The 16,640-nt window shown below is 40.5% G+C and overlaps 1 protein-coding gene across 2 annotated transcripts in view; it reads right to left on the bottom strand.

Annotated features, from left to right (window-relative positions):
• Window positions 1–368: 368 nt before the first annotated feature.
• Window positions 369–16,640, bottom strand: part of luzp1 (leucine zipper protein 1) — a 76,476-nt gene continuing 60,204 nt past the window's right edge. The window contains exons 4-5 of one of the 2 annotated variants that reach the window (XM_017708851.2): window positions 12,167–12,320; window positions 369–472 (exon numbers count right to left, since the gene is read on the bottom strand). In XM_017708851.2, coding sequence (XP_017564340.1) covers window positions 12,195–12,320 — 126 coding nt within the window. In that variant the 3' untranslated portion in view covers window positions 369–472; window positions 12,167–12,194. Of the gene's footprint in view, window positions 473–5,947; window positions 10,973–12,166; window positions 12,321–16,640 lie in introns of those variants that run through there. The other variant, XM_017708850.2, reaches the window with a different exon arrangement.

Here is a 16,640-nt window from a genome sequence, read left to right as displayed (position 1 = left end):
TGTTCTACAATAAAATGAATTTTTTAAAAAGTTGAGATAAATATCCAAAATGTATCAAGTGGTGGTTAAATCTCCAGGCCTAACTTCATTAAAAAAAAGACTGTAAATAGATAACTACAGCGTATTATTTTTAATAACGCCATTTGGTTGCCAAAATACAACCCCATTTCTAAAAACATTGGGACACTGTGCAAAGTGTAAATGAAAACAAAAATGTAAATGAAAACAAAATGCGATGATGTGCAAATCATTTCATCTCTGTTTCATTGAAAGTAGTACTCAGACAACATACCAAATGTGGAAATTTTATTATATGCACATTTTGAATTACTGGCAGCAACATGTTCCAGAAAGTTGGGACAGGGGCATTCGTTTCATCACCTCTTCTTTTAACACTGTAAGCGTTTGGGAACTGAGGAGACGCTGGAGAACATGGTTCGACATTGACTTGCTGAAATAATCAAGACCTTTCCTGAAAAAACAAAAAAACCCATGTAAATGGCAAAAATATATACATCATTCAGCATCAATGGTGCCTTAACAGATGTGCACATCACCTATGCCATGTACACTAATGCCCCCCTATACCATTATGAATACTGGCTTTTGAACTGTGCCCTATTAACAAGCTGAGTGGTCTTTAGCCCAGAGGACACGGTGTCCATGATTTCCAAAAAGAACTTCAAATTTTGATTGATCGGCCCACAGAACACGTCGCCTCAGTCCCTCTTAAACAAGCTTGGGCCCAGAGAAGGCGGCAGCTCCGGGTAAGTGTGCTCACTGCCCCCTAGTGTGGTGTTTCACTTCACGGATGGGTTAAATGCGGAGGTGAAATTTCCCCGTTGTGGGACTAATAAGGGTCACTTAATCGTAATCTTAAGCATTTCTGGATCCTGTTTATATACGATTTCTTCTTTGCCATTTAGTGTTTGAACTTGACAAACTGTTTTCAGACAGTGGTTTTCGGAAGTGTGTCTGAGCCCATGCAGTGATTTCCTCTATAGAATCAGGTCTGTTTTAATGCAGTGCCACCTGAGGGCCTAAAGCCAATACTGTTTTTTTTTTTTTTTTGCCATGTCCCTTGCATAGAGAGAATCTTTTAATATTATTATGTACCGTAGATGATGAAAAGCAAAAGTTTGCTTTTTGCACTATTTGCAATAGTGAACTACTCCTCATCTTTACTTCTGAAAGCCTCGGCCTCTCTGGGAAGCTCTTTAACTACCCAGTCATGTTACTGACCTGTTGCCAATTAACCTTGTTATTTTTTATTTTTTTAAACTTGTTATTATTATTGCACAACGTTACCAGCCTTTTGTTGTCCCTGTGCCAACTTTTTTTGGAGTATGTTGTTGGCATCAAATTCAAAATAAATATATTTCAAAAATATAAAAAAATGCATGTCATTGCGTTTTTGTTTCCATTTCCATTTTGCATAGCATCCCAACTTTTTTGGAAATGTACTTAACGTTGATGCTGACCTTTTGGACAAACTTTAGCTGAGTCTTTTGTAAAGCCAAAAAAGACTCGGTTAACTTCATTATTTACTCTTTACATTCCAAATATCGACTACTACGAATTAATTTTTTGTTTCAGAATTACTTTGTCTATTTCACAGCCCAGCAGAACTGCACTCATACTCCACTAAGCAAATCAGTAGGTGAGCTAACGCTATAGCTAACAGTTTAATGCTAGCTGAGGGTCAGGCGTCATCTTGTAAATGATCTATTGCTCACTGGATGACGTGGAAACACTGGGATAGGTTAGCCTAGCCGCAGACGTTTGACTCGGCACTCATGTTTCGTTGTAACATTAGCAAATATATAGTAAGAAAAGCTTTTCTAAGATAAGCTGGTATTAGGATAACCTGTCACCTACAAAACCAGTATGTATTGTGTTTTGTATGCTGGTATACTGGCCAGCATGATCATCTGTCAACAGTACTGATAAAAAAGTGAATTCATTGGGAGATGGACGAGGGGTCGCTATCCATTACATATAAGGGGTTTTTGCAAGCAACTGTCAACCCAGACATGATGAAATGTTTCCATCTTAAATGTCTTGTGTTCTGGAGCCCAGGTTACAGAGGCAGCTAAAACGCCAGCATTTATTCCACGGTTCTTAACTAAGACTAATGTAACAGAAAGACAGCGTTTACATGTGACTCGTGATAACATTGTTTATAATGTCATAAAATTAAAAACCAAACAGACCAAATGCACATTCAATCTCAAAATGTTGTGCACCATTTTGCTAGTTTCCAGTTTGAATAACGTTTCATTGAAACTGAAACCGTGTGAAAGGGGGTGCAGCTTTGAGGTACGTTTTCTCTCGGTTGATGGGCATCAGAGATGTGAGCCAGTCAGCTGTGGGGTGTGTATAAATACAAATTTTTAACACTTTTTGTGGGAGTTTGCCATTTTAACCTACTGCTGAGGAAGTACAGAGCCTGTATTTTAACAACTTCAGATGAAATTATATTTATTAGCGTAGTAATTGTTACTTAACTCCATCTGACTGACCTGCGGATGATTATCAATAAAGCTGATTCATTCAGTATAACAGGAATACCGAGTACTGAGTAGAAATGCTGAGAAGCTACAGCAGCTAATCACGCAGTAGGACAACACGGTCTCTTCAGCTTGTTTAACAAGGACAGTTTTTTTTAAAATCAACGTTCATACCTCACAGTTCTACTCAAACCGAATAAAGTCGGCATCTACAAACTTTCGTAGGAAATGTCGACATTCCAGATTTAATTGATGGGCTAACTTCACACAGTAAATTCTTAGCAGGAATTTGTTTAAAGTGACCTCCAGTAACACCTCTGTGTGTAAATTTTTATGTATACAAGTATAAATATATATGAATAAATATCAATCCAATACCAGTATCAGTGCCTCTTTCCTAAATGTTACTTTTTATGCATTTTAATGGAATACAGTGCTAAACACATTTATAGTGTACTCCATTTTCAGCCATCACTTTTTTTTTATTCTGCCCAAACCTGGTGGTGTTTGAAGGTCTAGAGGACGTCAGCGTCCAGTCTCCCTCAATTCTTCATCTTCTTCGCCTAGAAAGGCTTTAGCCCTTCATCTTTCTAACCCACTTTATGAAAGATCCCCAGACACGCTCTGCTTTCTCTCACAAGCAGGTCGGACTGGACTGATTAAGCTGAATGTGGTGAGCTTTATTTACATGGTTGAATTAACCGAGCTGAAATCAGGTTAAGCGGTGGTGCCCGGTGGATCCAGCAACTAACAGGTACGAGAGAGCTACTTATACACCAGTTCACACCTACCTGATCCCCTACAGCTGTTTAGATAGAGCAAGTGGTGATAGGAACCAGGGGTCGCCATGACTATAACACGAATATAAACTTATTTACTATCCAAAAGCACCAGTGAACCTACACGTGTCTTCTGAGTTTATATGGAATGTTGATGGAAAATAGTGGAAAATTCTTTGGGCGCTGTTTTCCCTCACAGTGTCCTGCATGTTGTGTCCCTCCACCATGAATTGATTTTAAGTTCTCAAAACTACCATAAAAGTTTCTCAGACATCAGGCAGGGAATTCATAACCATTCCATTTAATAACTTTCTGTGAGGGAGCTTTTACAGGTGGACATCTGGTTCCTAGGTTCCTATCAACACCACTGTGAACAATTTTGACTCAAGTTTCTCTGGAACATCTTAACCGTTTAATTATGCGGAAGTTTAAAAATAACCTTTTACAGTGAAATTTTAATGGAATAGTTTGCTACAAAGAAGTTTCCCCAACTTAACAGGTAATTGAAGCGTATATACCACCAATTAGCATGGTGCTAACTGCATGCATCATACACTCGATTCAAACTTCAAAATGTCTAAAGTATGGACAAAAAAAATCAAGCTTCAAAACAATCGTTTTTAGCTATGCTAACATACTTTAAAATAATCTTTATTTTTCATACTGGATGAAGTGCTTTACAGACTGAGTATTCAAAAATCATAAGACACCATCACGGATCAGATTAAACGGACCAAAGAGAGCGAGTCATACAGTGTCAGACACCACATAATCAAGTCTGTTACAGGTACGGAACACACTTTGATGACTGCAGTTAGCACTGTGCTAACTGGCGTACACAAACTTCCATTACTGGTTAGCTACATTAGCCTCGTAGCTCCAGTGCTAAAACTACAGACACCGAACACGTCTTGGCTGCTTGAAAGTTTGTGTGAATTTTGTTTGAATTTTAAAAGCTGGCTAACACATGCTAAACTCAAAAAGTCCAATAATGACTCATTAGCTCATGTTATAAACAGATCGTTTTTAATTATTTATATGGAATACACAGTTCTGCTGTCCAATCAGCAGCCCTAGGACAGATCGCTATAGCAACATGCAAAATGGGTTAAAGTCTAACATGCACAGAAAGGTTTACACTAAAATGGCACGACAGTGGATGCTGAGTGCAGAGTGATACACCAACATACACGGAAAGATGCAGTTTCATGACTTTAGCAAAAATACAAAAAAAAATAAAAAATCCTCCCTTGTTTGATCGCAGACTCATTCACCGTGAGAGTGTCTTTCAGAGTATGTATGTCTGTATGTATGTCTGTATGTCTGTCTGTATTCAGTTCCATTCAAAAGTCTGGAATCACTATTTCCAATTATATTAACCCAGTTTTGTGGTAGGTATGTATATAAAATGGCTCTAATATAATGCTAATATTCTATAGGTTTCAAACCGTTTGTGTAAAGCTGTAAAAATGAAGAAATTGTCAATACATAACTAAATAAGTTGCAGATGGTTTTATAATAAGACATCTGAACTTCAGAAGAAAATCAATATCCAGACTGCCTCACATTTGAAAACCTGTAACTTTTAACAAATGTTAGCCTTTTTTTTACTGTAAAATAACCTCTTATTGTTCCCAAAATACTTTAAATTCAGAATACCAGTTTACAATTTGGTGTCTGGTTTATAACATTTCGGGCTACACTGTATAAGCTATTATTGAACTATTGAGTAAAAATTATTCATCTGACAAGTGATTCCATATTTTTGAACAGTAATGTACATATAACATCTCTATTTGCATTGTACATACAGCTCTGTGCAAAAGTCAGAGACCCTTCATTTTATTTGCCATTAAGTACAAGTTATTGATGTGTCAGGAGATATTTGTGAGCAGTCAAAATGGGGGAAAAAAAACAGGAGTTTCCAAAAGTTCAAAAGCTACAGAGAATATGTGACTCCTAACAACCACCTGGAAGACCTGGTAGACACCAAAATGTCCTCATCAGATAAACAGCACTTAAAGCTTTCATCTTTGAGAGAGAGGAGAAAATCAAGCTGCTTCAGATCGGAAAACATCCACAGGTGTTTCTGTCCATCTTTCCACTGTGAGAAGACGACTGCGCTATGGGTCTGAAAGGATGTGTAGCTGTTAAAGAACCTCATTGAGGAAAGGAGACACATCAAACAAAGAAGCTGAACAATGGACTGACCAGTCCAGACCTCAACACCACTGAATGGGTTTGATTACTTCAGAAAATGATTAACCAGCTTCTAATACTGAACATTGGGGGCGTGTCTGCAGATTCTTTGAGGAGCTGAAAGTGAGTCTCCTGAAGAGAATGGAAGCTGGAATGAAGGTAAAGAGTGATTCACTCAACACTCAAATGGCTGATAGTAGATTTAGTTGTTGTGTTATTTACAATTAATTGTTTTCTGCTTTTGTCCTGAAGCTGAAAAACTAATATCTTGTACGTAATGACTGTTTTAAATTAAGTAAATGAAAGGTGGAGTCTAGCATCTGCACATTGCTGTGTGTATATATTTGTGTATGTGTGTGTGTGTATATATATATATATATATATATATATATATATATATATATATATATATATATATATATATATATGTGTGTGTGTGTGTGTGTGTGTGTGTGTGTGTGTGTGTGTGTGTGTGTGTGTGTGTGTGTGTGTGTGTGGATATGTGCGGCTCTCGGCCGGTCTTTGGCAGCATTCTCGTGTTCAGCATCAACAGTAATAGAGGAGACGTTTAAGAGTGAGAAACAGCAGTTCTGAACCTGAAGCACACCTAAATGAGGTCAGGCGGGTCATTTAAACGCTAAACCACCAATTTTTACACCTTTTTACCCAAAAACTAGCTGGTGGATTAGTGCCGTTTTGCTAATGCATGACTGGCATACATAAACAACATCGCCATGTGAAGCCATTCATCCTGTTTAAAATGAGTAAAGAAATTAAAGAAATTAATTATCATAAAGTAACTCTCCAGGAGCTTATGACAGAGATACATACTATCCTTAGAAAAAGGAAAAAAAGGAAAGAAAAAAAAATAAAAAGGAATAAAACTAAAGATCTTAACAAGGCCCACTTTACAAAATTACAAGATATTTTTTAAATAAAATTTATCCAATACAAGCATTGAAAATAAGACATCTTACTTTTTTCCTTTCTTAAAAAAAATACACTGGCAGAAAAGGAAGGCCAGCATGGAAGAGAATTTTTTTTTCAGTATTTACCCTTTAACGTCCTGCCCTGCTGACCACAGCTCTTTTTGTTCGCTGTAAACTGAAAAAACTAAACAAAAACAACCCACCTTGGAATGATTTTGGCACGATTATAAAAGGCTGAGGCACCAAAAGCAGAAAGGAGAAGTAAAAAAAAAAAAAAAAAAAAAAAAGGGATGATAAACGTTACGTTACGCGCTCTTTTCATTCATTTCATTTTGGCCGATACAAAGAAAAATCCCCACATGTACATATATACATACATACATTTATCTCGGAGGGCCGTACATTCACTCAATCTTGAAAAAGAACCACAATATAACGTGACGGGATTAAATCTGTCAGCGTAAACGGGGCTGGATTGTGTACTAAGTGCTAAAGAAAACAGTTCAGTCAAAAATGCTAACATCGCTAGAGACAAATTAATGTAAACAGACACCAGTTTGGCATTATTCTAACGATATGCTAACGCTAACCGGTGGCCAGCTATGTTCGCATGTTTGTTTGAGCTATTCCTTTGCAGATTCTGGCTTCTGGTCATTAGCGCTCCCCAATATTCAACCTTTTGAAGGCTTATATGAGGAGGTTTAGCAGAGGTGCTAACATTTTTAACCTTCCACTCACCCCAAGCTGTCCAAAACGGCCTGACCTTAAACTGCTCTTTATGAAATGCCAATAAACTTGCTTGTTCCAGCTGTGGAAGCTGTTTTTTGATGTTTCTCAGGACGTTCTGCCTCCTGAAACAAATTTCAGTTTGGAGATGATTATCTGAGCAAAACAAAGAGAACAGAATCCATACTGCAGCTAGATCCTTGGTTGAGGTCCAAAGGTCACACTGTTGACCTCATAAAGCATGCAGCCATCCCAGGGGGCCAGAGCAATGTCCAGTTTAGTGAGCACTGTTGAAGGCCAATCTGTAAAATACAGCAGATGTTGCACAACACAAAGTAGATGGTGGTAACTTCTTAGTCAGGGGGTTTGAGTCTGGGGACGGGGGTCAGTTTAATAGTCTACTCAGGTCAGAACTGAAAGGAGAGCCCAACCAAACATGCTAACATGGCTAAACACAAGCTAGTAGCCCCTTTTCTGTCATCCACTGTTAGCTTAACATTAGCATTTCTGTCTGAACTCTTCCTTTAGGGTTGACCGTGTTATAAATAAGCGTGGCTGTAACCAAACAACTACATTTCAGGACTGTTACGTTCGGTTTTCCAGTAATTGTAATCTGATACTGTTTTCCTCTACATAAACCTGCAGTTTTAATGATCATTTAGATTAAAAACCACTAAATCTCTGACAGACATGAGATTAGCACCCACAGCATTAGCACACAGTTTCACATCTTCGCTCCAGCCGTTCAACAGAAAGCTCTTTTCTCAGGTCAGTCGCACGAACGCTGACGCTGAGGGTGCTGAGTCAGCCGTAATGATAGAAGAGTTCCAGAGATTAAGGCTTTAAAGGGGAATTTGGGTGGTATAGTGCAGGATTAGCGCTATAATGCTAATGCACACTTCTGGTGGCTATTTTCTACTGCTTGCTTTACAGAACCTCCCTTTCTTCTGACCAAAAGTGGGCAGCAGATGAAACATTCCTGTAGAGATTTAGCCAGCGCACTTCAGCCTACTTGGCTGCAGTTGTTAGTGTTAGCGTTAGCATACACCATCCTGACAAGCTCACACATGCAGCGTGGAGACTCGCCCATATTTATCTCCCTCTCCCTCCCTCTCTTTCCCAAAAGATCCCGCTCCCCCTAAAACAGGGTTATAAGTATTTATAACCTCTCAAGTCAAAAACATGTACGCAGCTGGGTTCAGGTTTGGCCTCTGACCTTTCAGCAACCTGGAGACCATAAATCAAGTACAGTGCAGCTAAGAAAATGGCTCTGGTGCATTGTGGGATACGGCCTTTGCAGACCAGGACGCAAAGTTTAGCAAACATGCTAACATGGCTGAAAGGTAGTAATTTAGCATGATTAGCATGACGCATCATGCTAACTGCTGGCCATTCATGTTCATTTGTTGCTCGCAACATTAGCTTTCATCTGAAAAAACAAGGCGAGTCAGGAGAGGACTCCATCGGCTCACTTTAGGAAAGGTTCAAGTGCGATAAAAGATGGAGTTTATAAATGAAACCAAGAACGTGACTCACTTTAAGGTTACACAGCAGAAGCTGGAAGACAGTAAACAGTGACAGAGTGGAAGACGCTGACCACAGGGAAGCGCAAATGACCAGATATGACCACAAAACTGCCCCAGGATGGGCGCAATTAAAAAAAAAATAATAATAATAAAAAAAAATAATCCAGTAATATTCAGAGAGACTGGTGCTCACAGCATCTGAGCATCAGCATAACCGTAGATCAGACATCGCTGTCGTAAGGAAAACTTCTTTAAAGTTGAAGCGTGACAGATATGTTTCTTAGCTGTAATGTAACCACTTTATTTTAAGCAAATTTGGACTATTTCTATCAGCCCATTCGTCATGAAGCCGTCATGTTCTGCACGTTGATTTTATTGTATGAGTTTTCTTAAGACAGTGATGTACACCAACTTCCAGTGAATTCTGGACAGAGATTTCCAGGATTGGACATATCCCCTCTACAGGCTCTGCCCACAAATGTGTTCCATCATGGCTACTGTTGTGAGGTTGGGCAAGTTTTACAGAACACTGGAAAACTCCCATTCAGCCTAATGAGAAACTGTAGAACCTACTGAGAAGAATGGATAACAGACTCTAAATGTAGGTATTGTGATATAAACTGAGTCTGTTCTACAGTTTCACATAAGGCTGAATGAATAATTGACTAAATGTAGGTAACCGAGTTTCTCATTAGCTTCAATGGGATTTTTCTGTAAGGCTGGTCACAACAGTAGCCGTGACAGGATGCCCTTGTGGGATGAACTTAGGTCAGTTATACTGGACCCTCCCCCATTGCAATTATTACATATGTACATAACAGCATTTATTGTACGGAAATATCCTCTATTTAAAAAGAAAGAAGCCCTAAGCTGCTGGAGGTTCAGTGCTCATTCCCATTTGATCGAGCAAACATGCTAACGTGGCGTGTCTGATCGCAGCCACGGCTGCAATACTGAAGCACTTTTATCCAATCACAGTGTCCGGAGGCGGAGCCTTCACTGTCAGACTGTCAGCAGGTAGTGTACGAACGCAGGCTGGTCGCTAATGCTAGCATTTCTACAGCGCATCATCGTAGGTAATGCGTTTCCTGCAGGGGAGCGTGCAGGTCCGTCTCGGAGTCGATTCGCGCTGCAAATCCAGTCAATTTCGCTGGGAATAAAACCTTTTCTATGCTCTCACACTGGCCAGTTCTGTCAGTTTGTCCGTCTGTGCAAAGCTTGCAAAAGTTGAGTTACAGGTTGCACTCAAGAGTGTCCAACCCTTACAGATGCTTTTATTGTCCAGTTTGTTACAGATGATCTGACCGTGATCATAACAAAGTCTCTCTAATGGCACTGCTAAAGCTTTTCCCCTCTCCCATAATGAAGAGCTGGTTGCATGCGATTACTGTGCTGGTGGCCGTTTGCTGGTGTGCATACCCAGTTTCAACAAGGTCAACACAAGGAGCAAAATGACTGATAATCAAAGAATGAAACTGAGAGAAACGTTCGACTTGACACTCGGAAGGCTAATACAGACAGAATTAATACGGAAAGATGGCCATATGGTCATATAAATGGATATGGACAGAGAAAATTTACCAGCATGCAGAGGGAGTGTTTTATTCTTTTTCTGTCAGATACTGAGCGTGTGCAAAGCGGCTGTGCACTGTCAATATGTGAGTGATGATTGATGATCCATTTAACCCCTAAACTGAGTATTAAAAAGCAAAAAGAATGAAAAAAAACGTTTCATCTCAGGAAAAAAAAAAAAAAAAAAAAATCATAATTTGCTCCTTGCTGTCTTTAGCTGTGACAAGTGAACCCAAAGCTTAGACATCCAGAATGTGCTAGAAAATAAAATCCCTCTAGCGCCATCTGGAGACCCTCACCATCCCTGCCATCCCTCTGTTCAGAACCATTCCATTCACACTCATCAGATCAGAGGTGAGGAAGGAAACAGCCAGTGGCAGCAAGGGAACTGTCATCAAAAAAGAAGCAGCAATTTTGGGGAGGAGCCAGAGCCAGGTGAGAGGGGGAGTCAGAGCCAGGTGGGAGTCCAGTGAGGGCAGGAGTGAGAAGAGTCAAGGTTGAGTATAGAAGGAGCCAAGAGGTGAGGCCCGGTCACGCAAGGTCAGGTGCAGGAGGAGCCAGATCCAGGATAGGCCAAGTGTAAGAGTAGCCAAAGCCAGCTGATATCAGGTGTGGGATGAGCTGGGGCAGGTCAGGTCAGGTGTTAGCCAGGTAAGACTTCAAGGGTCCTCTGAAGCCGCAGAGCTGTAGGTGTGTGTGACGGTTGAGATGATGCTCAGCCTGAGCAGCATCTGTAGAGAACAGCAGCCACATAAGAGTAATTAAAACTTTCATTAACTGAGGCTGCACTGCATCTTCAAAATTCCTTAACCCTTAAAGGCCAACACAGAAACATGGCTATTTCTGCCATTTAATCTACTTTTCTCTGGTAATTACATGATGTCTCAGCGCTGCTGCAGCGGTTATTTTATGTAAAGACTGATCTGACACAGGCAGAAATTCATAGACTTTTATCCAGTTTGGCTCTCAAATGTTTTGAAAAAGAAAACATGAATAGAAATAACATCACACTCTATCGCTACTTTTAATAAACAAATGAAACATCCAGTAACAAAGGAGCCTCGTGCATCTTTATCGCTGTGATAGGAAACACAGTAGCTCACTGTCAGCTCTGATCGTACTCACTGAAACTGACAGTGACTTTCCTCTTCTGTTAACGTGCATGCGGCGCTACTCTTCTAGACTGTTTTTTTTTAAACTCAGTCTGGTTTATGCAGTAAACAGGACTTAAAGGGACACTGTTCAAAACAAAACATTTACCCATTGCTACATCTGTTGTAAACATGCCTAACTTCCTCCTACAGCGGTGTTCAGTCACTCTTGAGTGAGATTCTCCAGTTTAGAGTAGTACCCCTCCAGGGCGGGAGGGGTATTACACGTGATTTCAGGTGGATTTTTGGGAAGTGGGTTGCTTCTCTGCCAGCTGGCTAATGCTGAACAAAGGCAGACAGCTGACGTTACTGAAAAGTAGCCAAATCACGTCTGTATTTATTACTCTATACATCAGTGGCTATGCAGTCAGGGTTACCAATAATCGTATCTATAGATGTGTTTGTGCAGTGCATGCTGGGTATTGCAGTGAGGGACGACTGATGGACAAGAGGCCAAAAAGGGTAGCAGATTGCACATTCTGTCTAACTGGTGAGGCTATTGATACTGATTAAAGGGCCGTTCAGATTTTGCCTTTGTTTATGTAAAGAGCACCACACACAGGCGAAGCAGGACGCACTTCATTACTTGCTGGAGTAAAGATCAAATCATGTGACTGGATCAAGATGTCACAGCATAAAAACAAAGTCACTCTAGGAGCCGATGTATTCAAATAAGCTGTAAATCATGCTAATTTCAAGCCATAGGCCGGAAATCCCAAGAGCAGTCTACTGAAACATCCTTGCACTTGGTTATATCGCCAGGCTTCTACTCACCTGTTTTTTGGCGGTGTGTAGCAGAGGGTCAGTTATCATGGTTCCGGCTGTTCCAGTGGCGCCCCCTGCTGGCCCATGGTGATCGACCTCCAGATGAATCCAGCTCACTTTGCTTCCTCCAGGAGCTCACAGAGGCTTCACCATCACACACAGCCTGCACATACACACATACACGTCAGACTCCATCACACACAGCACCACTGTTCACCAGAACACACTCCTACATCTTCACTTAAATCCCATTTGTCAAACACAAGGCCAGTGTGCCAGATCAGGCCAACACACGATCTTATCCGGCCCGCAAAAGTATCTTAATTTTCTATTAATATAAGCCTGTTTCACAATGTGCTGCACTACAGTCCCTAGCATGCACTGCAACACAATGTTTGCTCTGACTCTCCTACCCACACAACAATCTATGGGACAGCGGTTACACCTCAATTCTACACAATTCTGCGCAATTTCACTCCAGTCATATTACCAAACACAGTAGCTGAGTTACAGCTTCGCTTCAACCAATAAAACAAGAAATGGAGCCCAAGAATTAATGACCTTACAGCAAAGAAAGGATGCCAGGCATTTAGTTAAAGCAAGTGGTAGGTTTAAAATACCTATATCCTGGGGACATTTACAGTAGTTTACAATATTTCATGTATTCATGGAATATATCAGGATTTCCTACAAATACATATATTTTGTTGTTGACAATTTGGTGTATTGAGAAAGAACAATGGTCAGTTTGGGTTATAGGAAAATGTTAAGTAGAAATAAAAGTACAGATGACCCATAGATTTGTTAGATTTTTTTAATATGGACCTTTTAGTGATTGAGCTTGACACCCCTGACTAAAATGGTCCTGATAAAGTTCAGGGACACCACTCTATGGAACCAAAAGTGCCCTTAAAATCATCCTTTAGCTGAAATTAATTGAAGTAGGGAAAGTTTAAACACGATTAAATGGTGACTCAACAAAATTAGTTGAAAAAAACTCAACTAACAGAGTCCATTTAACTTGATTTACTGGTGTTGATTCAACTTGGTCCAACTTGTCCTATCAGAGCTCGTTTAAAAGTGGTCAGTCAGTTTAGAACCACACTCCGGGCACAGTCTCGCTCTTGGAGAGAGATCCAGGACACCTGGCTTTGATATTCAGCTGTCCCTGAAGGCCTTCATTACCTGGATCAGGTGTGTATGATTACAGATGGAGCTGAACTCTGCAGGCTGGGAGATCTCCAAAACCAGAGGCCATGTAACAGAAACATCTCTGAGATCAGTTTAGTCTCCGTGATGACTTCAGTACGGACTGAATTTCGGACAGTAGCTATTACAGAATAACAGGTCCTGACTTCTTAATCTCATCATTAACTCCAGATAAGAACACACTATTACACAAACATCCTAACTAGACTAAACCTCCTAAATACTGTCCTAACTTTAGAATAAACCCCAAGTGTCCTAACTTCTGTTTAAGCACCCGTTTCTGATGTTTTTAGGCAGCTGTGTCGAGCAGCAAAGTTCACTACCAGCATAATGAGCTACATTTATTTATACTGTAAAATGCTGCTTTCACTGTGAGATGTTTTTCTTAGCTAACTCCAGGTTTTAAAAATCTCAGACGCTGCAGACTCGATCTCCCCCGTCCCTCTTATTACCTTCATGTGTTAAGGTTCATGATGAAATATTACAGTGATGGTGGTGAATAATGAGGAGACCGAGCTGAACGTGTGCCTGTTTATTAGGAGGAATAATGTTAGCGCACTCGGCTAAAGCGTCTGATAAACAGCACAGTATTCACAACTTACAGTTCATCACACTTTAGTTTTGACCCTTTTTACATCAGTAATGGCAGCTGTAACTCAATTACTCTATTACGTGTTTACGTTTGTGTGTGTGTGTACAGTTGGTTGCTAGTCAACAGACAGACTTGGAGTAGGTTAAGATTTCCTCACTGGAGATGAGATGCTGTAAACAGAAGCATCCCCTTAACTCACATGACTTAAGTAACATGGGGTATATATCCTATTTGAAATCCCATGAGGCTGAAAAACACAATTCATTCTGGCTTTGGCTGATTTAACATTTGCGATAATTATGTTCTTTCAACACAATCACTTTCAGTAAATTTTAAAAACAGATCGATTCAATTAATTAATACCAACTTGATTTGTAGTCTTTACACGTACAAGACCAAGTTCTACATTTCAGGAGTGTGGTTCTTCTATTGTTCTCCAAAGGACCTGCTCCAGAACCTTTATTTTTAAGAGTGTAGGGTCATTAAAGTATAAGCAGATCCAAACAATCTTACTTTCTTATATTAACGGATCTGCTGACAGTAAGAGGAGGTTTTAAAGTGTGGGCTTTGTCAAGAAAAGCAACAGCGGATGACTGTATTATTAAAAAAGCAAGAGACACACAAGCTTGTAGAAACAGCAGAGAAAAATACTCCTTAATTAATTATGAAGTGGTGCAAACTGTTCTCACAACACTGTCAATACTTTCTTTAAAAAGTCGACAGCTTAAACAAAGAACTGCAACCAGCGCAGTGATTTATATTCACACCCGGCTCCAGCGCGCACACACACACACACACACACACACTAATCAGCCATAATGGGCCCTGAGGCCACGGAGAGGGGCGGGGGTGCAGAGGGGCACAGGAAACCCACTAACATCAGCAGCCAAATGGGCAGGAACGAGCGGGCAACTTCCCGTCTGACACAGGAGCGGCCGGGAACAGGAAATGACTGAAGCTGGAAGGTCTGGAATTCTTGGCAAGGTTCTGGAAGGCTCTGACAGGGTAAGAAAAAGTCTAGAAGGGTTCTGGAAGGAGTCTGTGAGGGTCTGAAAAAGTATAGAAGGGTTCTGGAAGGGGTCTGTGAGGGTCCTAAAAAGTCTAGAAGGGTTCTGGAAGGGTCTGACAGTTTCTGAAAAAGTCTAGAAGAGTCCTGGAAAGAGTCTGTGAGGGTCTGAAAAAAGTCTTGAAGGGTTCTGGAAGGGTCAGGCAGTGTCTGAAAATGGCTTGAAGGGTTCTGGAAGGGGTCTGTGAGAGGGTTCGAAAAAGTCTAGAAGGGTTCTGGAAGGGTCAGGCAAGGTCTGAAAAAGGCTTGAAGGGTTCTGGAAGGGTCAGGCAGGGTCTGAAAAAGGCTTGAAGGGTTCTGGAAGGGGTCTGTGAGAGGGTTCGAAAAAGTCTAGAAGGGTTCTGGAAGGGTCTGAAAAAGTCTAAGAATTCTTATAGGCTGGGTCTGAAAAAGTCTTGAATTCTTCTGGAAGGGGTCTGCTGGGATCTGAAAAAGTCTTGAAGAGTTCTTAAAGAGTCAGGCAAGGTCTTAAAAAGTCTAAAAGTTTTTCTTAAAGGTCTGAAAAAGTTGAAGGTTTCTGGAAGGGGGCTGCAAGGATATGAAAAAGTCTAAAAGGGTTCTGGATGGGTCAGGTAGAGTTGCAAAAAGTCTAGAGGGTCTGAAAAAGTCTTGAAGGTTTCTGGAAGGGGTCTGCGAGGATATTAAAAAGTCTTGAAGGGTTCTGGAAGGGTCTGAAAAGGTGTAGAAGGGTTCTGGAAAGGTCTGAGAGGGTCAGAAAAAGTCTCGAAGGTTTCCGGATGGGGTCTGCAAGGATATGAAAAAGCCTTGAAGGGTTCTGAAAGGGTCAGGTGGGGTCTGAAAAAGGCTAGAATGGTTCTTCAAGGGTCTGACCGTGTCTGAAAAAGTCTGCCAGGTTTCATATCTAGAGTCACTGGCGATTCAGCATTTATGCCTAACTGTAAAATAATGGTAAATCTAAAAAAATCCAGATGCCTTACAACACAATGTGTGAGCATGAATTCTTTAAAGAATATCATAAAATGATCTCAGGCATCATAAACACTTCTTGCAATAACACTGATGTAACTTTCAGAGGCATTAAATGTTTCAGACGTCTGGTTACCATCAGCACCACTGAGAACAATTCTGAGTCACTAAGCTTTTAAGGATTAATGTTGGAAAGAAATGAGGTGACTGGCTGTTAATGACACGCTTAAGCATTAAGTTAGGATTTATTTTCAGCTTTTACAGTGTAGTCGTATTCTTAGCGCTCTCTCAGGTTATTTAGAGCATGTATGAGCACACGGCATACTTCTTTAAATATTTCACACCGTTTAGAGTCCAGACCGGAGTCCAAACAGACGACACTCATCACTTGGGACCGGAGGAAGCCTGAGCTCAAAACTGTTCCCTAAATTTATGAGTCGTGTTTATAATAAGCTAGTCGTTAATAGATGTAACACGCACTGCGGTCGACATTTAAATCATCAGCCAACCGAGAATTCTGCTTTAGCAACCGGCCATTGCAGAGGATTTCAGTCCAAACATTTGTTCACTCTCTTACTCCTCTCCTCAACCAATCCTTAAAATATAAACAAATATCAAAGAGGCAGCTCAAACAGCGGCAGGAATGAAATACCACCAAATTATTTTAACAGGAAAATCTGAAAAACATC

Source organism: Pygocentrus nattereri, chromosome 10 (genome assembly GCF_015220715.1).
Source record: "Pygocentrus nattereri isolate fPygNat1 chromosome 10, fPygNat1.pri, whole genome shotgun sequence".
Classification (NCBI taxonomy): domain Eukaryota; kingdom Metazoa; phylum Chordata; class Actinopteri; order Characiformes; family Serrasalmidae; genus Pygocentrus; species Pygocentrus nattereri.
The sequence above is the reverse complement of the archived record's forward strand: the minus strand, read 5'-3'. Positions and strand labels throughout refer to the sequence as shown.